Consider the following 25,639-nt stretch of genomic DNA (forward strand, 5'->3'; position numbering starts at 1 on the left):
ACCTACATCTGTGCGTACATCTCTGCTCCCATACTTAGCGCCTCGTCAGCTTATTCAGGCATGCCGTCTGGCTTTGCACAAATTTATTCATTTCATTTTTTTTTTTGTTCTTTCCGTTCTACTCAGATTTTAATTCTCTTTTTGATTCCTCATAAATTTGTTTACATTTAGGTGTGCTGCTTCTAGTATTGCACGGATATCGGGGGTATTTGTAAGTCGTTATTTATTATCCCAATGCAGTAAATGTGGCACAAACACTTTCACCGCAATGAGGTGCGTGGGAGCCGCTATAACAACAGTCCACTCTTAGCCCTCCAACTTTATTAATTTTGTGCAAAGGAGTTTGTAGAATGTGGGTATATTTATTGGCAGCATGGCAGCGAAATGCGTTGTTGGAGAAAGATGAGCCATTAACATTTTATATTATATGCATTTATGAAGCTATTGCACATAGCAAAATGGTTCATTAATTTTTTTTAGATAATGTGCTATTAGAATATTTCAAGAAACCATTTGTGAAATGACACAAACAACTTTATATATGTACATACATACATACATACATAATTCTTCGATAAAGATACATATGTATGTGTTATAGTTTTAAAAAGTGCAAGTGACAATCGATTTCCCAGTAAATACAATCGCAATGATGCAAGTTTATTAATGCACAATTACTCCTTGCATAGCACAGTGGATCAGGAGTGCGATATTTTGGAAAAAATTAATAACTCCTAAAATGCGAGAACCGTTCCATTATGCTATCTATTGTTTTTCCAATCGCTATCTATTGTATTCGCAATTATTAATTTCAATATTTGAAAACCTTATGCATATGGTTCATTTATTTAAGCACTCAGGATGTGCCACGAGACGGCTCCTCATCCGACTTAACATCCTGGTTTTTTTTGTTTTTTGTCAAATGTCAGTCAATTTAATCCTTTGTTAATTTGAATTATAAAGAACGTTGTCCTGAGTCGACGGCGTGATAGTAGGAAACTATTTTTAACCGACTTCAAAAAAAGGAGGAGGTTATCAATTCGTCTGGATTATTTTTTTTATGTATGTTACTGCAAAACTTTGGACCACGTCAACCGATTTCGAATGTTTTTCGGAAAGATAGTGTCTCAGAGGTGGTCCCATACTAATCTGGTTTAGGTCCGATCATTGGATCATGAAAACATTAACGGTACTCCAAAATTTTTATAATTGATTTTCGCCTAAAAATTACTTATTAATATTAAAGAATCACCAGAATTCATCTAAATTAATATATTAGACAGCTATTTCAGTATTTGGTGTGCACAAAATGTGTAGATTAGTATAATAACCGATATTTGAATCATTGCTAAATCTCAAGCTGTCCCATTGTTGCATTGTTCCAACCAAAACCTGAAATTAAAATTCAAGTCTCATCTTCAAACGCGCAGGTTAGTCATCTGCATAGATGTAGCAGAAGTCTCAAGACCTGCAAATACATATTTACTTCGGTATTATTTTATTGCTTTTCTTTTAGTTTACATTATCATTTTATATTCTTAATTTTTTTTTTTTTTTTATATAAATTCATAATATGGATTTCTTTCTCTCTTCCTTTATTACGACTATTGACTCATTGCTATACAATATGTAAATATATACAGCTTAATAACGTCTCGCCCTTACTTGTATTGCTTTCCAAAAAAATCAAGAAAACAACAACAGTAATCATTGTATATATGTACGTTTGTACTTACCAATGAGTCAATTTCCTTTCATAAAAAAATGATAACTACATTAATCCTTGTTTTGTCACCATTTAATTATTTAAATTGTACTTTTAATGAATTGGTAGTGTTTGGCTATGCATTCAAATAAACAGCAGATATTTGTGGTGCGGAAAGTACTCAATTCACGTACCTTTATGTCATACATATGTATGTATGTATATGGATTTTACTTATTGAGCATTGCCCCCGGAAGCTTTCCGTATTGCACTACTGTACACAAAAAAATATCAAATTTTTCTAATAATTATATATAATTTCATTTTATAAATACTAAATTTGCATCCATCAATCTTCTCTTTCATTACAGGGCGACACATTTCTACAGCTCCTCAACAGACGAGTGCTAGTTCCTTACTACTGCTAACTATGGTAATCGCTTATCTTCAACAGTCGCACGCAGACATTTCATTAAATAAGCTTTACAATTAGAAATTTAAACTTTATTTTAGTTTGATGTTTTTAAAACAAGAAACCAAAACATAATATACTATGTGGACGTAGCCGTCATTCGAAGCACACATTAGTCAGTGTAACAGAAAACGAGTGTGTTAAAAACTAGTTTTAACTAAACTTTTTGAAGTTGAAAGTTGTCGTGGAAACTTTTTTAGAAAACACATTAAAAAAAACAACGCCATATTTCATGTAACTGCAAAAATTGCGTATAATGGAATTTAGAATATATAAATATTCTGCAATTTATTGTTTGTTTTTATTGGAGTGTAAATATTGCCAACTCTTAACGCAAGTGTACAATTAACCAATTATTTTGTTGTCATAAATGGATGCTGTTGTCATAATTTCGAACTTAAGAATGTTTTTAATTAATTTTAAATTATCGTAAGTACAAGTGTATGAATATATAAATGTATGTTTTATTGTATAAAAAAAAACGAAATCAAAATTGTTGCATGAATGCGTAGTAGTCTGTAATTATACTAAATTTCGTTAAGTTATTAAAAAAACAAAATATTGTTTTCGTATAAATAAAATGAATGTACAAGATAAATGCGTGAAAATTACTAAGAAAAATCAATAAAGTATATTTATTAATTTTTAGAGCATGAATGTGTACATTAGGGTGGTCCAAAAAAAAATTTAGTCGTAATTTTAATGCCGCCACCCACTAGGATTGGATTGTTGTACCAAAAAAAATACCTCTATTTTTGATTTTGAAATAAAAAAAATATTTAGGGAGGGCTCAAAGCGCTCAAAGTTTTCCGTGTATTATACTCTTCGTAGAAATGGTATAGAATTCTTGAAAATCAATATTTTGCGTTCGGAAAACTGTGCTTCTCTTCAGAAGATTCCCAATAATAATACCCAGTTGTTTCTTTGACCATTTTTTCATGGTAACTATATTTTATAGGTCCGCCAAGCCCCCAGAAAATGCAATGCAATAAAAAATCTTTAGTATTAAAAAATTTTGATATAAACAATTGGATGTTAATATTGGAAGTCTCCTGAAGAGAACCAGAATCGATCGAAAAATATTGATTTTTAAGAATTCTATACCATTTCTACGAAAATTTGTATTTCGCCATATAAAATACATGGAAAATTTTGAGCGCTTTGAGCACTCCCTAAATATTGTTTGATTTCAAGATAAAAAACAGCGGTATTTTTTTCGTATAGAACAATTCTGGGAGTGGCACCGATAATAATGTCAGCATGTAAATCCAACGCAGAATCACTCTTGCCACCAAGTGCTACTTTGGACTGTGTAGCCTCTTTCGGCGTACGAAAACCACACTCTCTAAGTCACTCATCATGCCCGTGCAGAAGCATGCACAACATCCGATGAGGCGGGTCTTGGGAGTATTCGGGAGAAAGATTTTGCTGAAGATTTACCGGCATTTACGCGTTGGCGACGGTGAGTACCTCAGACGATAGAACGATGAGTTGTATGAGCTTTACAATGACATGGACATAGCGTAGAGAATTAAAATACAGCGGCTCCGCTGACTTGGCCATGTCATTCGAATGGACACCGATGCTCCAGCTCTGAAAGTATTCAACTCGGAACGCACTGGTGGTAGCAGAGGAAGAGGGAGGCCCCCACTGCGAAGGAAAGGCCAGGTGTAGAAGGATTTTTTCACTTTTTTCCATATAAACATAAATTTCTTATAGAATAAAAAATTGCAAAAAATTAGCGCCAGCTTTATAAATTGCATTTCGACGGCTGTGCCATATCTGAGCTGCCGTTATATTGAATTTACATTGGGATAGGGCGTTCTTCAACCAAATTCCGAAATAGAGCGCTATTGAAAAGTTTTCGAACTGGCTGTCGAGATAGGTCGCTCTTCCACTCAGCCGTCGAATTATATAAAAAAAAATGCGTGAGACTCAAGTACTCATGAAATTTGATTGACAAGTTAGAAATAAAACATTGATTTCACATCTATTATTAGTGATGATGGACCTTAACTAGGTCCAAAAAGATCCCGAACTTGTCCCGAAATGTTCTTGAACGAGTCCCAATATGGTACCCAAATAGTCCTGCACAGGTCGCGAAATGATCCCAACCAAGTCCTCAAATAGCCCTGAATGCAAGAAGTAATTACATGTTCTCTGCTGCATTCCACAAAAACCAGTTACAAATTTTCGGTTGGGTTAACGCAAATTTTACCCAAAAATCAACATGAGATCACTTGTTTGAGTCACCGTACATATCGCACACGATCTTCAAAAGAGGCACAACCCAAAAAAAAGAATATAAAATTGGTTGATTTTTTTTTTGCAGAAATTCGTGGGATTTATCTCCAGTGAATGCAAATATTTTTTTCTTCATGATACTGCAAAACTAATGTTATATGGTATCACGCAAATACACTCTGATAAGTAAAGGAGTGTTCGAAATTAAGTTGAACTGTAGGTTTGAGGTTTGAGCTCATAACTACGCCGACAAGCGTCCACCACTGGGATAATTCGCAGGCTACTGCTTTATTTTTTCAATGTCTTCGAGTATAACTGTGTGGGTTAATGTGTGAACGGCCGTCGTCTCACATGAACGATATTGGTTAACGATCCCATTTATCCGCGTGAGCAATACCTGCTCTGCACGTAGACCCAACTGCTTTAACTGTTGCCTTACATATTTAGCTTTTTTGGCGACGAGAAAGTACAAATCAAGAACTTTTACTAGTAAAAATTTAAAAATTTAATTATATTCAAATTATTTCGAATTTTTAACAGTTTGTGCAAGCATAGTAAACATGAAATTATGACATGAAAAAATAAAGTAAATTACACATATACGGTATTAATAAAAGAATTAGTATTTAATCATTCGCTCCCGCAGTGGGATAAAATAACGTGCCGCCGTATTTTAATAAAGCAACATTTTTTAACTTAAAATTATTAAAATACTAAAAATAATAATACCAAGAGTAAATGTAAGTATCAATATGATTTTGCTTAAAAATAAAATGAAGGCATGCAATATGGCTGATTTTTAAATGAGCAGTATGTAAAATGTATGTTAAGAAAAGCGTACTTTTTATGGCTTAAACATTAAACAATTAATTTGTTCGTTTGCTGTTTACAAATGTAGCTGAAATATTTTCGATACTAAGCAAGATGTGCATGCATCACCCTGCCGCGACTCAATGGTTCCATAATATGTATTTATGTAAGTATGTACAAATATAATGTCGATTGAACTTAAAAACTACATATAGGAATACATAGGCAAACCTAAATACATACGTTTTTTTATGAGTTTATCAATAAGTTGTGATTGCTTTAGTCACTTGTCTTTAGGATCACAATTAGCCAGTTTATACAGCTTTAAAAATTTCATGCAGTGTATGGCAACTTTAAAATAAATACGCTCTATTTAAAAAGTATATATAGATTAAAAGGAAAACATTTAAAAACTAACTATCATGCGGATAACTACGGCTCATTAACGTGCGCGCTCGCTTAAGTCCTTAGTTAAAAAATCCTACAACTACTTATTGTATATAACGAACAGGAAAATACTATAGCGTTGCGCGCCCCTTTGCAATCGCTTTGTTCAATGCACTCAGACATGATTGTACATCTTCGTAGTCTCGGGTCCATTCGAGTAAATTTCGTTCGACCGCATGTAGACGTATTGTTCCCAAACGTGCTCCGCCATTTTTCAACGCTGCAATGCAATGGCATGCCAGCAGCTTGAAGCACTGGCGTCGCATTACATTATGTGTAGCGCTATCCCAGTACGGTGTCGCACGTACAATGGGCCAAGCCATGGTGATGTAGTCCAGTAATGCATCCCAATTTCCTGAGTCATATAATTGTTTGGCGTGCCCGCAGAGTAGACGTTTGAATTCACTGAGGTGCAGCGCTGCACGCGAATAAGCGCTGCTGTCTGTCTTCTTACAAAGGCGCGAAGTAGGTAGAGAGCGAAATATTTGTCGCTTAGCNCGTGCCCGCAGAGTAGACGTTTGAATTCACTGAGGTGCAGCGCTGCACGCGAATAAGCGCTGCTGTCTGTCTTCTTACAAAGGCGCGAAGTAGGTAGAGAGCGAAATATTTGTCGCTTAGCGTGCAATAATTCTTCTTCCAGTGGACTGCAAATAATTTAGAACGATTTTAAATAAAAACTTCATTCATTTAGATACTACTTACTTTATATCTGGAATGGGCAGCCGTGACCGCAAACGCTCCTCCGTTTTTGTGTCTCCCGCCACTAACTCTTCAACAATTAGTTCAATAAGCTGTTGTTGCGACATACCTTTCAACAACATAGGCAATGGTGTTTCTCCATTCATTTGTGCAATTGGTTTATTGCTATCTTCATCGTCAAGTCGCAATTTTTTTGCCAACGGTGTACCTGGTGGCCATAACTGCTGTTTCGCCTTCGTTGGAGAAGCCATTACTGGTGATTCAGGTGCTGGAGGCGTGCTACCCATTGTAAGGCGCTTACGGGGTGAACTGCGCAAGATCATGCTCGTACTTAGTGGCACCTTTGTTGGTGTACGTTGGAAGGGCATACGTAGTGGCGTACTTCCTGCGTCTGGAGAAAGACAAGTATTAAAACGTCGTCGACCGCGTTGGCGTATAATCATTTCATCCGGCGAGGGCATTGGAGACATATTATCCTGAGAAAGTGCTACATTCGTAGTGTTGTCTAAGAGATGGGGGGTGTTAAATATTGTTGCTGGCGTTGGCTCATTCGGGCTATGCCGATTTGGTGCTGTTGGTGTCGTTGCGCCACCACTCGCAAAACGTAAAGCCTCCAAGCGACTAGGTATTTCTGAGAGTGCAATACGCATTTGCTGTTGCTGGTGCAGCTGCTGCGGAGTCGTTGTAGTAGTCATCCTCTTTTCTATATTCCAGCCTTTATTATTTGTGACAATTAGTTGAAATATTTGCACTTTCAGGGATTTTGCGGACGCTTGGGTTTTCCTATTCCTTTTTGATTTCGTACTTCGGTGGTGAAATGTGAATCGGTTATTTAGAAGCTAGAAGCACGGTTGCCACTTTTAAAAAAATAACCAATCAAAATCTGAAGAAAAAACAACCAATTTGAAAAAATACCCAAATTTGTTATCTACTTATCTATTACAAAAAGTGAAATCAAAATTTTTTTGAGCTTGAAGTCGGATTTTTAAAATTTTCTGGAAAACCTACATTAATTTACATTTTGGTACGCTCTTTTTGGTTTGTGTCACTGATAATATGGCAATACGGTTTGGTAGCACTGACATATGTATGAATGTATTCACAAACATATATTCTGCCATTGCTTCTTTTAACTTGCTCCCCAAACCCTCCCTAAACGAAAGAGGATGGACGCCGCTTTATGAAAATCACCCCTCACCCCCACCCCATGCTAAAGACCCATTGGGAGTTGTTTTAAAACAGCGGAAATTTGGATTTTTTCCAAAACGATTATAACGCTCAGTACTCCTTTCTCTGTTGCCCAAGAAGAGAGGCGCATCTACTTACATGCCCCGCATACTGCCAACTTTGGCTGATTGCACATTGCTTCTGTTGCTTTTCCATATTACATACTTTTAGGTCTCACTGATTTTCATTTAGATAATTTTGGCGATGGAAATTTATCGAACGATTGCCAGAGTTCCACTGCTGGATAACCCAAATAAACACAACTAGTGTCTAATGTAAACACGCCGTGAAGGCGATTCATATATATTCACCTTGTGGTGTAATTAACCGTGAACCGGTTATTGGCACTTTTGATCACGAAATGCAACCATGTGATTCCCGCCGTTGCGTTGTTAATCGATTATGGGTTCGATTAATTAGCATAGGAAGTTCGAAAGATTCAATAAATTTTTGTAGAGAAAAACCCGATTAATCTAATCCCATTCCTACTTGCAGAAAGCAACGAAGTTGGAACAAAAACAAATCACAAAAAATCAAAATTCCAAATTTTAGCTCGAATAGCAATGGAAACGCCTCAGAATTCCACCGCTAGCAAAGGTAAGTTTGCGGTTATTATTTTAATATAGAATTTCACACACTGATAGCAATTCCGACACAAAGAGTTTCAGGTGACTGGCGTGTCTCGTAGTGGACGCGTACGCAAAAAATCATCCAAACTACTCGACTTTCAGTCACCAGATGAAGTGGAGAAGAAACTGAAAAGAGCGGCAAAACCCCCGGCGCGTAACGGCAATGTTCGTGGCAGAAACACTTTGGGTAGTGTTGGGCGGCCAGCACGTAGACCCGACCTGAATATTAGGAGTGAGTTGGGTGGTGGTGATATGAGTGATTTAGCTGAAGACGATAATGAATTGCTTGATGACATGAGCGATAATGGAACAGATGGTGAAAATTTTGGTGATATAAATACCCCACCAGGTGATTCGGATGAAGATCTCAAGGAGTTAGTTGCTGGCATTGTCGATGCTGAAGGCATCGATAGCAACGGAAATCCAGAGTCAAAAGTGCGCCAAAGTTTGTATATGACTGAAAAAGCAAATAAGCGGAGAGTATTGAAAGACGGTCGAGTTGTTACGGGGAAGGTAGAGCGCAAGGACAAGGGTAAAACACGCTATACAGCGTACAGCATGTGGGCACGTGAGCTACGAAAATCTGGCAAATTAGGCAAAGGACAAGATTTAGGTAAGGAAATAATAAATAATAATAATAAATAATTCCGAACAAAATCAAAATTTTATTAAAAAAAAAAATGGTTTTTATAGATTTTTCAAATACCGCCAAACGTCTCGGAGAATTATGGGCGAACGTTTCAAATAAAGAGAAAGATTCGTGGAGACGTAAAGCCAAAATTCAAGCTACNGGTAAGTAAATAATAAATAATAATAATAAATAATTCCGAACAAAATCAAAATTTTATTAAAAAAAATGGTTTTTATAGATTTTTCAAATACCGCCAAACGTCTCGGAGAATTATGGGCGAACGTTTCAAATAAAGAGAAAGATTCGTGGAGACGTAAAGCCAAAATTCAAGCTACGAAAGCGAAATCAAGGGAGAGTGTAGTTACGGTCCCCACTAATCCTTATATGTCGTATTTTAAACCTACCACGAGTCGCGCCAAAAAGATGGATGAAGACGGACAACAGTCGCCACAATCAGTTACAACATTAGCAACTATGAGGGCGAAGCCGCGCGGTAATTCTCTATCCATAGCTGACAACGTCGGAGGTTCACCAACCTCTGGTTTGACAGCAAAACGCAGACGAAATAATAGCAGTAATCGTGGCAGTATGGTAGTAGGCAACAGCAACCTTTCCTCACCTGCGCTTCACACCAACAATATCGGCGCAAACAATTTAGCAGGCATCACGTCAGTCACTTCACATAACACAAATTTGCACAATAGGAAGACGGCACTGCCAAACATAGAACCTATTGATACAGCCGCGCATCTCAAGCTGCTCGGTGAAAGTCTTACTATAATCGGTGAGCGCCTTAAGGAGCATGAGGGGCAAATTGCTGTGTCTGGTAGCCTTTCCGTGCTACTGGACAGTCTGCTTTGCTCGCTGGGTCCGCTTCTGTGCCTGACTACACGCATACCTGGTTTGGAAAAAAAGCCCCAATTGAGCGAGAACTTATCAGTGACATTGGATAATATTGCGTATGTTATGCCGGGTCTTTAGTCTGCTAAATTTCGATTGGATAGATGTATTTTATTTGCTAATATAGTTGATCTTTTCTTAGCTAGTAAGTAATGCACGTATCAAGCAAGTGTTGTGAGAATGTAGAAGAAATAAAACTTTGTATGTAGGTTTTAACTTACAAATGCATATTTATTATAAATCATATTATTAGATAAAGCAGTTAACTAAAAAGGGAATGAATAGATAACATCGTTGAGCATTGTAATCGCAGCTAAATAGTCTGTAGTCAGGGTAGGTCAATAATCTTTGAGCTCTTTATATAAGTAATATTCGATAATTGGGTTAAGTACACATTAGTGGACACCTTATTTAATTTTGATCTACAACCTGGTAAATTATTTAACGTAACTAATTTTTTTTATTTTTGATTTTAAATACATACATATATGTATGTGCATATGTATATTATCCATAAATAAAATTTGTCTTTTGAGTAAAATTTAGTCTAAATAATATTAAAAATCTCCAACCGATATACAACTAGTCCTAAAACAATTACCAACCACAAACTAACATACATATGTACATACTTGCCTATACTAAGGGCTACAGTAGGTAACCAAATTCAAATATTGCCTATATTGCAACTCAACTTTTTGGAGTTTTTGGAAATAGCAGCGTTTCGAATTTTTAGTTTACATCAAATAACATAAAGGAACAATTATATAATAGGTCAAAATTGGCCATACAGGAATGTTTGCATAGAGGAGTACAAAAGGAATGTTTTTTTTATGTAGTCTCTCCTCTAAAGGTCACAGGATGATCATGTTTATAAGGTCACTCTGGGTTACAGCAGTCGGTTGGTGAGGGCACTCGTTATATGTAATTCATTACTTTTCATTAATTTATAATTGCTGGGACAGAGCAGCGGCTGATATATTATCACCAGCACCAGCAGTTTTCTTAGCGACACGGCACACTAACACTGGTGCTACACAGATTTCGATGGGTAATGATTTTTGCTGATTGACAGCAATTGTTTCATTCCAGCATGGCACAGGTTGTTGTGGACTGAACTGTATGCGCCTAGCAGCATCCTTGTCCTTTGCTGTAGTAGCAAAACTGTCATCTAAGACTAGTGATGCGGCTTCAGGATTGATCTGAAATTTAAATTTTATTTAATCCCATTCTCAATACATATTACATACAAATTTACCATATCTGTTTGGCAAACATGTCGGTGAGCAGTAAGCGCTGCTTTGGCCGCAGCTAGTTGTGTTCGTTCCCACCGTGAATCACGTACGGTCAGCAGTGCTTGGTAGGCTAGAGTGTGCACGTGTATGCGCGTCAATAGGCGTCTATGCGACAAGCCAGTAACATTTCTGAAGTAATCTTGTGCCAATATTTGAAATACGGAACGCATTTGATCTAGTGCGGTAGCAACTCGTGGATTCCAATCAGTTGCAAGTGTGGTGCGCCCATGTGTAAGTACTTGACGCAAATTTTCCAGCTCTTGCTCGTTCATGCCCAATGAGTCCACATAGGGTAGCACATATTGACGCAAAAGTTGCAATAGTTCAATTTCGACATAGCTTGCCATTTCGAAATGTTGCAATGTCGTTGGTGCTTGTGAAGTGATTTGATCTTGGACTTTGAGAAGACGAGCTTCACGCACCCCCGGGATAAACCTATAGCTATCCATCATTTGTAGACCACTAATGACTAGCAAACGTGGTTGAAAACTACGTAAAGCTGCGTCGAAGTGCTCAACGGAGTTCAAATGTGGATTATTTTGATCGCTGTGCAGTATATAGCGGTTGGCACGTGGTGCTTTAAACGGGCCCCATGTGTCGCCCGACTTATATTCCAATATGAGATGGATGTCATCCTCGGGAATTTCATCGCCTGCAATTTTTATATCCGCTGGCACAAGTCGACGCAATCTGTATATGTAGGAATAAAAATTATTCAAATAATTGCTCTTTTTAATTATACTAAACACTTGCTTCCGTGACATTCGCGCTCCCAGCAACACATTGGCTCCTTCCAAGTGAAAACGAGTACCCATTAGAGGCGCATTGCCGCCAAGAAACCATTGTATACCATTGCGATGCCGAGACTTGGCTATCTGTATTAGTTCCCGAAAAAGTTCGGTGTTGGGCATAATCCGCCTATTAAAATAGCATGAATGCAGTAGTTATACTTAACCTAAATATTAAGTTGTATTTAAAAGAAATTTACTCACTCTGCAGCTGCACCATTTTGGAAATAGTAGGCAAACGTTTGCAATAGTTCTTGCTTGTCGTTCACCTCATTCACTGTAAATTCTGGACCGATACCCTTTACCAAATCGTTGGTATAGTTTAGAAATTCGGTTGCATGGAGCAGCAAATCGGTGCAAGCACCGTAACCAACTGCGACCTTTGGCGCCTGGAGTGGTCTTTTTAAGCTACTTTCTATAGCCAGGAGCCCAGTGAGTATTGTAGTTATTTTATTTAGTTGCTTTAGTGACAAAAATGCTTGCCAAACGATGGAGATTAAAGCTGCAAACACCGAGCAGGTGGTCAGTAGCGACATATACTTGATCACCGAGGTCATTTTAGTTTTTTCTTCGTATGTTTTAACCAGTTGGCCTTGAATGACAAGTAGCTCTCGAAAGTCTCTAGGGAAATGCAAAAATATTAGAAAATCTTTTCTACAATAACGACAATCCGATATTTTTACTACAATATTTAATTTTTCAGCTTGTCTGGCTGCTTGAACGTCGCACACTCCACCTCACTTATCACAACCTACCCAAGCGCTTTTTGTTGCTGGTGGTTTTCTTTAGACTTATCTTTTGTTGTGTCTATGTATATGCNACTAACCAAGCGCTTTTTTTGCTGGTGGTTTTCTTTAGACTTATCTTTTGTTGTGTCTATGTATATGCTCTTTGGCACGTAACCCCGGCAATACACTAAACCATGACGCCTAAAGTTAAGATTTTATATATTTCACAACATTTTAAAACCATTAAATATTTATAATGCGAAATAGAAACAATCAGAAATATTTTATCAAATCGCCAAACTAGAATCGCCGGCGGATGGAAACACAGCAACAAAAATGCCCAACAAAAACAAAACTATGCGCCGTTGGCTGCATATATACGACGGCGACAGATGTAGTTGATTTGGAATTATTGCGCCGTATTCTATGGAATTACGTCGGCGTTTATTGTGCACGATTGCACATTATATTCTGTTTACATAATCTAGATTAATGTGTGTTTTCCATATCGTCGCCTGGGTAAAAGATTGTCGTATGTTAATTTCGGCAGGTTGTGGGAAATCGCGATTGAAGTTTGGAATGCAATTTCTCAAAAACGCGAAGATAGATTTTCTCCAAAGTCTCGGAAAATGTTACTAGTTCACAAAATTCTTAAATTATTTAATTTTTAATGTATATTGTTAATTACTTTTGGGTTTATGAAGGATTTTCTTTAGTAAAATTTTGTCGTAAGCGTCATTTGTCCACAATTTGGCAGCCACTTTGTATGAAATACGACAAAATGTGATCAAAATTTCTACCAAATTAACCATACTTTTTACTCCATATCTCGGAAACTAAAGGTGTTAGCGCACTTGATTAAAAATACGAATTTTCAATAGCACTACTTCGACTTAACTTTTATTTAGCGTTTATTGTTCTTCAGTGTAGTTTTTACTATGTTAATTACAATTAACAAAACTAGCGGTTTTACAATTTCAGCAATTTACTAAGTAAGCGATTTTTAGCGCTTTAAAATATTTCGTGTATTTAGTGCGCCTTTTTCACAACGAGAGGTGGTGTGATCTTTTAAGAACCGCTTTTTATAGTTTTGTATGTATACTACAAGTACAAGAATATAAAGGATATGAACAATAAAAGAATATGATAGCAAAAAATGTCGTTTTAAGTAAGAGTATACAAGAACTCTGTTACAGAGAAACGTTGATAATATCGTAATGTGTAACGGTGACCAGGTTGCTTCGACTGACGGTGGTAACAAAAGGAGATATCCGAAAATGGACAACGCCATTTTTAAGATATTGATTAGTTCAATATGGCTGCATCACTAATTAAATTTTTACTAAATTATGGAAAAAATTATAGTCAATATCTCGGAAACTATAGGAGATATCTAAAAACTGATAACACCAATCGAAAGACCTTATTTCAAAATATATAACTGCATTTTGAACTAAAAATCGTCAAAATGGCGCTTACGACAATCTTTTACCCAGGCAAAGACACGGATGGTGCAATTGGAATACTTATGACTTTGGTTTTTTTATGTATGTGTTACTTAAATTAATTTATATTTTACTTGTATGCTGAGCAGCTGAGCAGGCGTTCTGCGCAAAATTATTGTCGTCAGCGTAGCCAGAGTTGGGTTATTTTTTCTAAGCGAGACCCAAGGCCGTCAACGCGGAAAGGTGTTCTACGCAAAGAAAAAAAAACTTGGATGGCGTAACCCGAGTTTACATTTTCTCTGTTAAAATGCTAATTTTACCACATATTGGTCTCTGGCTCGGCAAGACGGAGGCCGAGAAAATGGTCGACAGGGTGTTTTGAGGGCCTTGAACGCAAGCTAGATAAGTCTATGTCGCATCTGGGTTCAGCCAAGGTAGCTAGCTGTTGAGCCTGTGCCACCACGAGGATCTGAGCTCTGCTAGGGTGCACTTGGCTTCATCCAGCAGTTGAGCTTGCTCAATATTGATGGATGGAGGGCGACCTAATATATCTAGGAATTGCATTGTAGGTTATTGAATGCCACTTTCTATAGTGCTTCGTCAAACGGATGGTCTACGAACGGCTCGATGTCCAACCTTCCAAGTAAGACGTTTTAGACCCTGAACTCATCATAAGGACTGACGCTTAGTCATCCAGGGAGATGTAACGTTCAAATCATATCTGTCCAGCACTGTCAAAGTGAATGTATCCTTGACCATGTCGTAAATTTCTAAAGAAATTTTGCTTAGCAGAAGCGAGCTGTGGAGTTGTTTATTCGTGTTGACCGAGGAACTCGGCGCCCTTTCCTTTCCTCGTTACGTTCTCTCCTACAAACGTCGAGCTGCCGCAACAAAAATCGCCGTATTTAAATGAGCAATTAGACTGAGTTAAGACACGGAAACTTTTGTTGCTCATTTTCGGCAACTTCCCTTTTGGTGTTGCCCGTCGCATTCACACAGAGCAACTCTTTTGCACACAATTGTTGTTGTCAGCTGCGAACCGCCAACTTGAAATGCTTAGACGAACTAGAGCACAAAGCGTGTTGCCCGAGCACGAGGAACTCGGTGCCCTTCCCCTTTCCTCGTCGCCCTCTCTTCGACAAACTTCGAGTTGCCGCAACAAAAGTTTCCGTGTCTGAACCTAGACTTACCGAGCTTGCAGACATATTTTGTCACCGTTACCATAGGCGGCACTTTTCCCGTACACGGATACGGGTGCTTTCCATGATGTTGATAGTTATTTAGGCTTTTAAAGATCTTTTCTAATATTTTGCGTATTGGGAACATTTGATCTATTTTTCAACTGTCTGGTCTCAATTCGCTCTAAGAAGGTCCAGGAAAATTTTTGCTGGAATTTCATATCCTTCTATTAAAAATTTTGGGTGCTTATTCGGCGTTTAAATCTATTCGCACTCACGCATNGCTAAGAAGGTCCAGGAAAATTTTTGCAGGAATTTCATATCCTAGGAAAAATTTTGGGTGCTTATTCGGCGTTTAAATCTATTCGCACTCACGCATTTCGGGCAGTAGTTGTGTTCGTTTGGAAAAGCCAGTAAGAGTACAACTCCTAACAAGCTTTTCAGGCGTAGAGAAGTACATCGGTTACAGCCCATTAGCGGACCAGAGATCCCCTCATTGATTACTTTGGCATCGAAGTCACCATGCAAATCTGTTTTTTAGGTCTTGCGGGGGATGGGGTCAGCGCTTATATGACCGCTTCAAAAACTCAATCATGGGGTTGAAGTTTCGCCTTTTCGAGCTCGGCGAACAATTAAATGAATTTTTATTTTTAATATTGTTATTGAGCTTTGTACCACGATTATGTTTATTAATAACAATATTAAAAATAAAATGTTAATAAGCCATAATATCATTGCTAGATTAATTTTTTTTTCTTAAAATTTCCTAGCGGACATATTGTTGAAACTGCTCCCAATCAAAACTCCATATAAATATTATAACGGAATTTCATTAACTGCCTGCCTTATTAAGTATTTTTATATGTAGACCACATTTCGCTTTTGGCTTAATTCTCAACGTAGTTACAATTTACTTTCATATGGGGATTTTTTTACGCAATGCATTGCCTAATTGGTAACCTTGAGATATTTTTACCGTTGCATTGCATGTATCTCTCATCAGTTGTTTTACTATTTTATCGCATTTTGTGTCATGTGCATGTGTTGGCGAGAAAGGCCAACCGAGATGCGTCCATGCACTTGAAATAGTTTTCAGTGCAAGGACAACCGGCATGCGGCAAAGTTACAATTGACGTATGTACTGACTTTGCCGGCATTTGGAAAACCGGTTCGTATTTAAACAATGTTTTTTCATAACTTTATGTACATACATACATACATCTATGTATCGATGTAAATACATATGTATATTAATGTATGTAAACATTTGAATGCAATGTGGAGTCAATTAATTGTTCACCAGCTACATACATATTTATGTACTGTATCAAATACATTTCTTGGTGTTACTTATACGCCCCGTTGTTAAGAATGTAATAACAATTTATCAAAGGGTGTTCCGCGTTTGGTTCAATAATGAAATTAGTAAAAGCATAATTGGGTTTATTAGCAAATAAATGGCATGTGTATAGGAAATGATGCGGCGATTGATGGCGCGCGCCGGCACGAACATGCATACATACACTTTTAAGTGTGCCTTGTCTGGTTGAAAAAATCTGTCAGTTGGCTAAAACACAGTCGATAAATAGCAAAAAAAGTAAAAAACAAATGTTGAAAATATTCGCAAACAGCATGCCGCGTGCAGTGAACAACGGCATCCGTTTATTAGTGTTAAGTGCGCGCTACGCTACTTTGTGTGCGAATTCGATACATTGTGGATTTTTTTGTAAAGTGTGTAATGTTTTTTTTATCGGTATGTCTAGGCTATCTTACAGCGCAAATATATCTCAGATATGAAGTGGCGATGATTCCGATGGATTGCAGTTGGGTAGAAATAGTTTGCGCTCTGAATTTGCTGAGTGTGGAGCAGAGCTTTGTGGAACAATCGAAACTAAAACGTAAATGGAAATAGAAAGCCCAAAAGGTCAGCGCGATTTTTTGTACTGTAGCAGTTGACTTAGCTTGCAGCGGCTAGACTAAGTTGCGCGAGCCCAAAAATTATTTCAAAACCCGGATTATCTGGAATAATAAAAATACGCTCGCAGCTCATCGGGGAGTTCTTTGTAATCAACCGTCTGTTGTTGTTGTAATAACAGAAAGTTCTCCAAAAGAGTATTGTGGCATAATGCCGACTGTCGCGGTAACGCAATAAAACTTGTATTCTGGCCAACTATTGAATAGGTTAGATTGGGTTGAAGTGGTAGCCTGTTAGGTTGTCCAGATTGTTAAAAAAAAGCGCAACTTCTGAATCTCGACTTAATAACAAATCTTTTAAAATTATTCATCACAAAATCTTACTAGGGGTCTTCTCGGGCAAAAATTTCATGGCACCAACGTAAAAGTCGTTATAAAACTAAAACCGTAAAGTTTTCATGAACTTAGGCCGAGTAGTTTTCAAATAAGTCGAAAAAATGGTTAAAATAAATGTCTGAGCGAAACTAAAGGTTAAGGCATATGTAGTAAAATTTCATGGGAAATATTTTCGTAGAACATTTTAACCTATTCGCTCGCGCCTGAAAGAGTCGTTTTGACCCTTACTTCAAGAAACCCCACAAAAAGCGAATTGGGAAGGCCGTTACAGGATTCATATATTCTAGAAAATTCTTCGGAAAATTTTACTAGGGGTCTTCTCAGGCATAAGCTTCAAGTCACCAAAGTAAAAGTCTCTAAAAAATTAAAATAGAAAATCAAGAAATAAAAACTTGTTTTTTTTACAATTTTTATTTTTTTTAAACTGAGTTTGGCTGTTATTCCTCCTTGGCATAGATTTTTTGCTTTAACTTTATAGAGNACAATTTTTATTTTTTTTTAAACTGAGCTTGGCTGTTATTCCTCCTTGGCATAGATTTTTTGCTTTAACTTTATAGAGACTTTTACGTTGGTGGCATGAAGTTTTTTCCGAAGAACAATTTTCTAGAATATATCAATCCTCTAACGACTTTCCAAATTTGCTTTTTGCAGAGTTTCTTGAAGTAAGGGTCAAATTAACCCTTTTAGGCGGCCCCTGGACCTATTTGAAAATAAGTAACAAAATCGAGTTTTTTTTATAAATAAAATTAGTTTTTAAAATATTTTTTTTTTATAAAATCACCTTTTAAGCTAAAAAGTCTGCATAAAAGGGTTTAAAAATGTGATCAACGGAATCAAAATAATGAAATTTTTGGAAATATTTTCAAACCGGTCTAGCTAACGAAAATCTCAATACTTTTTTGCTGATACACCCAATGTGCAAGTTTTTGTTCAATAAAAATTTTTTGTTTCTCGAAGTTTCCTGTGAGAACATTTTGTACGAAATTTTGGCAAAAATGTTATTTTTGTTTGTTTTTCATCATTCCTCATGCTCTCCTCATACGTACATATACATATTTAATTGAAACAAAATTATATGCCTTACGTGCAAATGTGTCCATACAATTTTTGTAGTACGTTTATATTTTATGTTTATCGTAAACTATGGTTTCGTATCTTCGCTTCATGAAATACTGGCAACTACCACAATTTTTGCCTGAAATTTTTTATAGCTTTTTACTAACTTTTTTTTTTAGTTTAAATTCAAAGTGTTTATTCATTTAGTTTTATTTTAATTTGCAATTTTCCAACCATGCTTTAACCGGTTAAGGACTGAAAATTTCAAAATTTAATTTAAATTGAACGTCTTTGTTTTTCATTTGTTCTTATTTTTATTTAATTTTAATTTATTTTCCAATTATGCTTAACAAAACTTTGTTGGGAAATTCGATTATTCTATTGGTTCCATGAGCACTTCAGCTGAAGCATCAGCAAATCGTTGATATCCGTTGTATTCCACTTCTTCTTGCCAGCATACTGATAAACATGCACATAAGTATTTAATTTAGTTTTACAAGCTTTTTTACTTTTTATCATACATACAAAATTCTTGTTTCGCTTTGCCTTTTATTTTGTGAATTTTCGCACATGGCAGACACAGGCCAGTCATATATTCATATGTAAATAGTCAAGTAACACACTTCTTTTTTTTTCTCTTGTTGAAATTGTGCCCTGGGCCGTTGTCAGCTAAATATTAAAATTCTATATTGTCATGCTGACGCTGCACTGTCACAATTCTTGCATGCACTGACGTCAGCTTATCAACAGGTACTTTACGGTATAAAGTGTAAAGTCCATTTAATTTACAATCCAATTTCGATTTTAGTATTCCCGTAGCATCTGCTTTACTTTGGTTTATTTCGATGAGTTGTTAGTGGACTTGGAACTCTGAGCAATAAATGTATTTTAATTGTAACAATTTATTATATGGATTAATGCGAAAAGATTTGTCTTTCGATGAAATCTACCTGCCATTTACGGGTAATTTGTTTATTTTGAATATCACGACATTATTATTTTAAATTTCAATATGAATAATAATAAACAAGGCATAACAGGTTAGGTAGGTAGGTTGGCTTTAGTTTAATGTACCATTTGTGGGGTACGATTGCTTATGATCAGGGAACGGATTTTTAAGACCTAAAAACTTATAGAAAAGGCAAAATAAAATAGCAAAATAGGCAGGAAAAGGCACCAGAAATCGAAAAAAGGCAAAAGAAGTCATTAAAAAAAGAAAAAAAGCCGAAAAATAATCAAAAAATAATAAAACATTTATTTGAGAAATGTTTATATTACATAAAAAGAGAAAAAAACTACGCACTAGTTTCGCTAATATTCCCAATCAATACGATATTGTTTTTTTTTGTATGAATATCACCAAACTTTTTATGTTTTAGTGACATCATTTCATTTTGAGATTTATAGCCTGTTTATCAAGTGTGTAAATCTGTTTTGTTTCTTTCGGTTTAGAATGGTTAATTACTTAAATTGCCATATTTTTGCATTTGATTAGTGAATAATACTTTTGGTTAGTATATATACATACATATGTACATAAACAAAGATATAATTGCGCTTGAGTAAATCTCGCTAGCTTACAGCGAAAAGTTGCTAAGTCCAGGTTAACAAATTTTACAGGAGAGGAAAAAAACTTCTTACAGCCCTTTTTTCAAGTATTTTACAAAACTTTGAATACAAAATATTTCATATTTAATGCAAAGGAAGACTCCGTACGAATCAGATGGATTCGATCTTTATTAAAATATTTCGTGATATGTTGGCCTTATCGGATTTACAGTGCTTTCTATTGTACTTTATCTTTCATTAAATAAAAAACGAAAAGAAAAATAAAATAAAACAAGTACTTTCTCCTTTACAAATGATGCATTTCTAATTTCTCTTGCTTCTTATATTAAAATATGAGTTATCAAAAAAGTGGACTTTTCACTCTAAGCTAGCGATATTTAGTGTACATATATATACAAATGTATATATATATATATTTATATAATCACAACAAAATTTAAAATTTAATTTATTTAAAATTTTCACTTTTATACTTATAGGGCCTGGTAGGCAATTGAAAAGTAGAGCACTCTTTCGACGAACACCAGGGAGCGGCCAAAACTATCATTATGCTATCCGGTTCAGGCAGCTTATGACTTCCAGTATTTACACTAAGTATCCTCTGGGTAGCAACGAACACCCGTTCGAAAGCGAGCTAATTGTAAGAAGATGAACCCACTTGCTCGACTGTTTAATATTCTCGAAAGACAAAGGCTGACATCACCGCTATTCAAGAAAAGCGATGGACGTGGCAAGGCAAAAAATGCTGCCGCGCAAAGGAGCGCAAATTCGGAATTTGATTTGTGGTGGGAGAGAGACTCCATTGCCGAGTACTGTCGTTCCACCCAGTGTACGAGAGTTTCACCAAAATCCGCTTCAAAGCGAGATTCTACAACATCTCGGTCATTGGCGCTCATAAAGCGCGTGATAAAGTGTCAAAGGATCTCTTCTATGAGCGTTTGGAGCGCATATACGAGCGCTGCTCCTGTCAAGACATTAAAATAGTAGTTGGCAATTTCAATGCTCTTCAACTAATCGGCAAATGCGGGCAGTGGAATCGCATTTACTACGATGAAGTAGTCGGTTTTTAGTGACCCCGAACGAATAATTGGTGCGATGAAAAATGTTACGAAGCAGCAAAGGATAAAGATGCCTCCTACGGGTGTACTGCGGAACCTAGCACCGATGTTATTACCTCTCTATGCTAGTTGGTGTCAGCGGGGTTCATTGATGTAAAATGGTCAGACTGGGCCATAAAGTCCTTCCAACCCTACAAATATCTAGTTTGGAACGGTATTTGCCCTGCCGAGCTTCAGTCAGCATATGACGTTTTATGTCCACTGCTTGTCTTAATTCAACATGCCCATTGCAAAGGTAGGTTTTTAGATACGGCTTTGCATATTACTGTTAGATACATTAAAGGGCACTGGCTTTTAGGGAATTTGCACTAGGCGTGTTCCTAGATATCGGGAGGGCCTTCAATAATGATCTCCCGGGGGCTGTTCTCCACACCCTAACTCGCCTTAGGATTGATCACCCTCTGGTAGAACTTGTTCGTCGCTTTCTAGGAAACAGAAATATATATTAGGAGATGGGGGAGGTATCCGCAGCAGGATACGCAAACCTCGGCACCTTGCAGTGCGGTGTCCTTTCCCCACTCCTTTCGAATCTAACTCTGTTGTCACCCCAATGTGACTTGGTTCAAGGCGCCTTACTTGTCTTGGATACTCGGTTCAAAGAAGGAGGCCTTACTGCAAATTCGGCAAAAAGAGTCTTGGTTCTTTTTTACAAGAAAAACGAAAACCTCCTTTCTTGAACGGTACTACGCTGATTTTTTTCTAAAGAAGGGCATTATTCTTGACGGAAAGTTAGCTTAACTGCGCGATGTAGACGAGCGTAGCAAGAAAGCTATAACTGACCTATATGCCTGTTAATCAGTGATCGAAAAAATGGGGCTTGAAGCCTCACATTGTGAACTAGATGCACACAGGGGTTGTGTGTCCCATTCTGATCTACGTTATCATGGTTTGGTGGCCGTAAGCAATTGTAAGCAATTTTTAATCAGCTATAACCTTAAAACTATAAGTCCCATGCGTCCAAAGATACGAAGAAAAATGTAAAAAGCCGATCTTTATACGATCTACATATCCGTGATCAGGTTATCGACATAGCGCTCAATGAGGGACAGTTAAATTTTTTGATTGAGAAAAAAATTCCACCCACCACATTGAACAATTACGAAATAAAAGTTCTTTTCATTTTACGTTCCATAAAAGAGCCGTACGCTAAGAACGTGTGATTCAATAAACTATTTGCATAAACAAATTCAAATTTAGAAAAATCCGCTAAAAGCGTGTACGCACCATTTAAAGAGTAAGCACCATAAGCAGTGCTATTGCCTACCACAAAAGCAAATAAGTATTTACATTTCCATATAAACTGCATAAAAAATGAATTTTAAAATCATACGGAGCTCAAAGTCTGCATATACATAAGTCAGTAAGCAACCAAAGTGAAGGTATAGTTTAAGATTCCAGAAGCAATGCGCATTGCTCACAAATTAAATTAACAACTCACAACATACGAACGACGCCACAGAGAATCAACAGCGACGTCATCTGAGGCGGCACACAGTGTTATATTTTAGGAAAAAGAACAAAATCAAATATTTCGAGAACGAGAAGAGATAGCGAAGGAAATGTAGCGGTATTTTTTCAGATAGACAATTCAGAAAAAAATCGTGTCCTTGGATAAAATAATTACCATGACATTCAAATATAGAAGGTTTTAAAGTATTTTACTTTGGGTGCTGAAACCAGTATGCATTGAACTATCTAAAAGTTTTAAAACATGTTTTCGCTGTTCTTGCGTCAAGGGATCTATTTTCATGGTTGAAAGAACCGAAAACGCCTTTTTAATACTTTTTTAATTATTTAAAAGCTGTTTTAGGGTCGAAAATAAACAAAAAATATAAAATTTCAGTTTTAAGAACATTATAAAGATATGATTGAACGAGAAATTACCTTCACCTTAAATCCGACCTTCAATTTTGGATTTCTTTTTTTTTGACCTTAAAATAGCTTGTAATGAACTAAAAAGAAAATTTAAAATGAATTTTTCTTTTCTTAACACGATGGCATTGTATTCGCACGACACAAAACAGCAATAATATGCATTTAAAACTTTTTAAAAAGCACATTGCAGATTGATTTTAGGTCAAAAAAAGAAAAAAATCTAAAACCTTCTATATTTGAGGCCATTTTAAAGGTCAAGGTATTTCTACCATCCAACGAGCCAATTATCCATCTAAAAATCTTTAAAATACCGTTAAATTTTTTTCACTTTCTTTTCTCGTTCTAGAGATATTTTATTATGTCACCCTTTGTTCAAAAATGGAACACTGTGCGACTTAGCTCTAGCTAGGTTATGCGACTGTAATGAATGTATGTATCTGCTGCTGATTCGGTACTGTGAGCACGCACAACAACGGCATAATTAACTGATTTTGATATCAACGCGACGATAATGCGATACGCCGCCAGAAGACACAACCACCTGTACGAGTATATGTATGTATTTATAAAATACCTACTGTCAGCGCGCGGAGTGGTGCGCGGATTTTGGCGCGCTTGTACATTTTTTTATGTTACACCCCTTTTCGTATGTTGGATGGCATCTTAATTGCTAGTTAGCGCGCCGGGCAGCTCGCCGGTAGTCACATCATGCACCTATAAAATAATCTTATAAATGACGCCCCCTCCTTCGCCCCTTCGCTATGCTATTTTAGTGGACTAAATGCGAGTCAGTGAGTTATCGTTTCATTCTATGCTGTCTCACTTTTTTTGCACATCTCATTTCATTGTGCGCTGCCCGAGTAGCCGCTGGTCATACGACGCTGATTCTATCTTCGGTTTAAGCCCAGTCTCGATCGATTGTGGGGTCTGCTCTAGCAACGTTCCGTCACTTTTACTGATTGACGCCGCTGCCGGGGTTTCTCCTCTTCATATTCCTTCTCTTAAATGTCCGGTACGCNGTCGATTGTGGGGTCTGCTCTAGCAACGTTCCGTCACTTTTAGTGATTGACGCCACTGCCGGGGTTTCTCCTCTTCATATTCCTTCTCTTAAATGTCCGGTACGCTTCAGCATTCGCAGTCGCAGTTGGCGTTTCTGCTGCAGCTACAGCGAATGCTTAGTTGCCGCTGCTGTGAAATTTGATATAAAATAATCATAATAAGAATTTTCAGTCAGATTCTGATTCTGAGCGCGGCGGATGGCGCATTATACTTTTGCTGGCTTGGCAAGAATTTCTCGCTTATGTACTATTAACTCGGTGTATTTAACTTAAAAATTTGTGTGAAATTTTATTTGTTTACATTCTTCGGAAATTAACACACGTTTGCTCGGCATGATGAAAAGTGTAAATTTGCAATAATTTAACGATGGTTGAGAGATTTGCACTAAAAACACAAACGAAAGAAGAAAATCGGACTGAAATTATTTAAAAAAAAAAACTCTTACAACATCGGCGAAAAATGCCAGTTTCGTACTGAAAAAAGTGTTTTAATACAAAAAACTGGTGACTAATGAAAAAAGTTGAAGCAANTACAAACGAAAAGAGGAAATCGGACTGAAATTATTTAAAAAAAAACTCTTACAACATCGGCGAAAAATGCCAGTTTCGTACTGAAAAAAGTGTTTTAATACAAAAAACTGGTGACTAATGAAAAAAGTTGAAGCAAACGCAAAAAAGACAATTGAAAATTAAGAAATAAATTGGTGCATCAATTGAATAGTAAATAATATATAAAAGGATTTCTTATTGAAAGTAAAATAAAATAGAATAAAGTTTAGTATTCTAAAGCCGAAAACTAAATCCAAATAGATTGAAAAGCTTTTACGAACATATTTACATATTTACGCTTGATATTTGAACTTTAAAGCCGTGATGATTAGAAATTACATTCAGCGCGTTTGATTCATATAAATTGACTTTTTCGCCTATTAAAAAATTATTAAAAAAGTGCAGTGTTTTAGTAAAAAAAGGTAATTTTAGAAATTTAACAATCAGTATCATCAAAAAAATTTATAATAATAATAATAAAATTTTTTCCCATTTGTTTTAAAAGCTAGTAATTTTGTAATACATAGGGCAAGGCATTCCTCGAAAAACAACCTAGCTAATTAATAGACTATATGCTGAGCCAGTTTCTGAAAAGAAATATTCCGCCTACTTTTTTGAGTATTTTTTTCTTGACCTCATTCTTATCATTTACAATTTTAATCTTGACTAAACTCGTCTTGGACATACCTTAGATGTCTTATCAAGAAGCGCAATGATTCTGGTGGTTGTTTTAACGGTGGTAATTTGAGATGAAGCCGTGGAAAACTTCATCTTCGTGTCTCTGAAGGAAGCTTTAACGCATAGTAATATTGGAAAATCACATCCATTGGCCCAATCGGAGCACACGATAGTTCGACATACGCAATGGTGCAGCAGGTCGTTGTATTCGGACATTGACGGCACTTT

At 36.6% G+C, this 25,639-nt stretch overlaps 3 protein-coding genes across 8 annotated transcripts; 1 reads left to right on the forward strand and 2 right to left on the reverse strand.

The window, feature by feature from the left end:
• Positions 1-4,953: 4,953 nt before the first annotated feature.
• Positions 4,954-7,231, reverse strand: LOC108375152 (uncharacterized). Its single transcript, XM_017631244.1, has 3 exons — positions 6,381-7,231; positions 6,207-6,322; positions 4,954-6,096 (listed from the first exon to the last, which is right to left on the reverse strand). Exons 1-3 carry the CDS (start codon positions 7,070-7,072, stop codon positions 5,750-5,752), a joined length of 1,155 nt encoding a protein of 384 aa, XP_017486733.1. The 5' UTR covers positions 7,073-7,231; the 3' UTR covers positions 4,954-5,749.
• Positions 7,232-8,024: 793 nt separating this feature from the next.
• LOC108375154 (FACT complex subunit SSRP1) lies at positions 8,025-10,097 on the forward strand. Its single transcript, XM_017631251.1, has 4 exons — positions 8,025-8,201; positions 8,265-8,846; positions 8,927-9,023; positions 9,200-10,097. Exons 1-4 carry the CDS (start codon positions 8,168-8,170, stop codon positions 9,843-9,845), a joined length of 1,359 nt encoding a protein of 452 aa, XP_017486740.1. The 5' UTR covers positions 8,025-8,167; the 3' UTR covers positions 9,846-10,097.
• Positions 10,098-10,408: 311 nt separating this feature from the next.
• Positions 10,409-12,772, reverse strand: LOC108375153 (ADP-dependent glucokinase). Of its 6 annotated transcripts, none has more exons than XM_017631249.1 (6): positions 12,732-12,772; positions 12,604-12,650; positions 12,052-12,466; positions 11,813-11,977; positions 11,023-11,749; positions 10,409-10,966 (listed from the first exon to the last, which is right to left on the reverse strand). In XM_017631249.1, the coding sequence occupies exons 3-6, from the start codon at positions 12,402-12,404 to the stop codon at positions 10,712-10,714; spliced, it is 1,500 nt and encodes a 499-aa protein (XP_017486738.1). In that variant the 5' UTR covers positions 12,405-12,466; positions 12,604-12,650; positions 12,732-12,772; the 3' UTR covers positions 10,409-10,711. The 6 variants fall into 6 exon arrangements, with proteins under 6 accessions (XP_017486738.1, XP_017486739.1, XP_017486737.1 ...); XM_017631250.1 differs by having other exon boundaries at positions 12,604-12,658; positions 12,728-12,758; XM_017631248.1 differs by lacking the exons at positions 12,604-12,650; positions 12,732-12,772 and adding an exon at positions 12,674-12,685 and having other exon boundaries at positions 12,052-12,468.
• Positions 12,773-25,639: the final 12,867 nt, after the last annotated feature.

The sequence above is a fragment of the Rhagoletis zephyria genome, unplaced genomic scaffold, assembly GCF_001687245.7.
Source record: "Rhagoletis zephyria isolate East Lansing unplaced genomic scaffold, Rhagoletis_zephyria_1.1 Rzeph_scaffold_08572, whole genome shotgun sequence".
Taxonomy (NCBI): Eukaryota; Metazoa; Arthropoda; class Insecta; order Diptera; family Tephritidae; genus Rhagoletis; species Rhagoletis zephyria.

Bases quoted from the DNA above. Each gene is read 5' to 3' on its own strand.
- LOC108375152 (XM_017631244.1), bottom strand. From the start codon at position 7,072: ATGACTACTACAACGACTCCGCAGCAGCTGCACCAGCAACAGCAAATG. The intron at 6,323-6,380 runs GTAAGTAGTATC...AATTATTTGCAG, and splicing joins CTGCCCATTCCAGATATAAA to TCCACTGGAAGAAGAATTAT. The intron at 6,097-6,206 runs GTGAATTCAAAC...ATTCGCGTGCAG, and splicing joins GCGTGCAGCGCTGCACCTCA to CGCTGCACCTCAGTGAATTC.
- LOC108375154 (XM_017631251.1), top strand. From the start codon at position 8,168: ATGGAAACGCCTCAGAATTCCACCGCTAGCAAAG. The intron at 8,202-8,264 runs GTAAGTTTGCGG...TCCGACACAAAG, and splicing joins GAATTCCACCGCTAGCAAAG to AGTTTCAGGTGACTGGCGTG. The intron at 8,847-8,926 runs GTAAGGAAATAA...TGGTTTTTATAG, and splicing joins AGGCAAAGGACAAGATTTAG to ATTTTTCAAATACCGCCAAA.
- LOC108375153 (XM_017631249.1), bottom strand. From the start codon at position 12,404: ATGACCTCGGTGATCAAGTATATGTCGCTACTGACCACCTGCTCGGTG. The intron at 11,750-11,812 runs GCAAGTGTTTAG...CTACATATACAG, and splicing joins GGAGCGCGAATGTCACGGAA to ATTGCGTCGACTTGTGCCAG. The intron at 10,967-11,022 runs GTAAATTTGTAT...TTTAAATTTCAG, and splicing joins ATGTTTGCCAAACAGATATG to ATCAATCCTGAAGCCGCATC.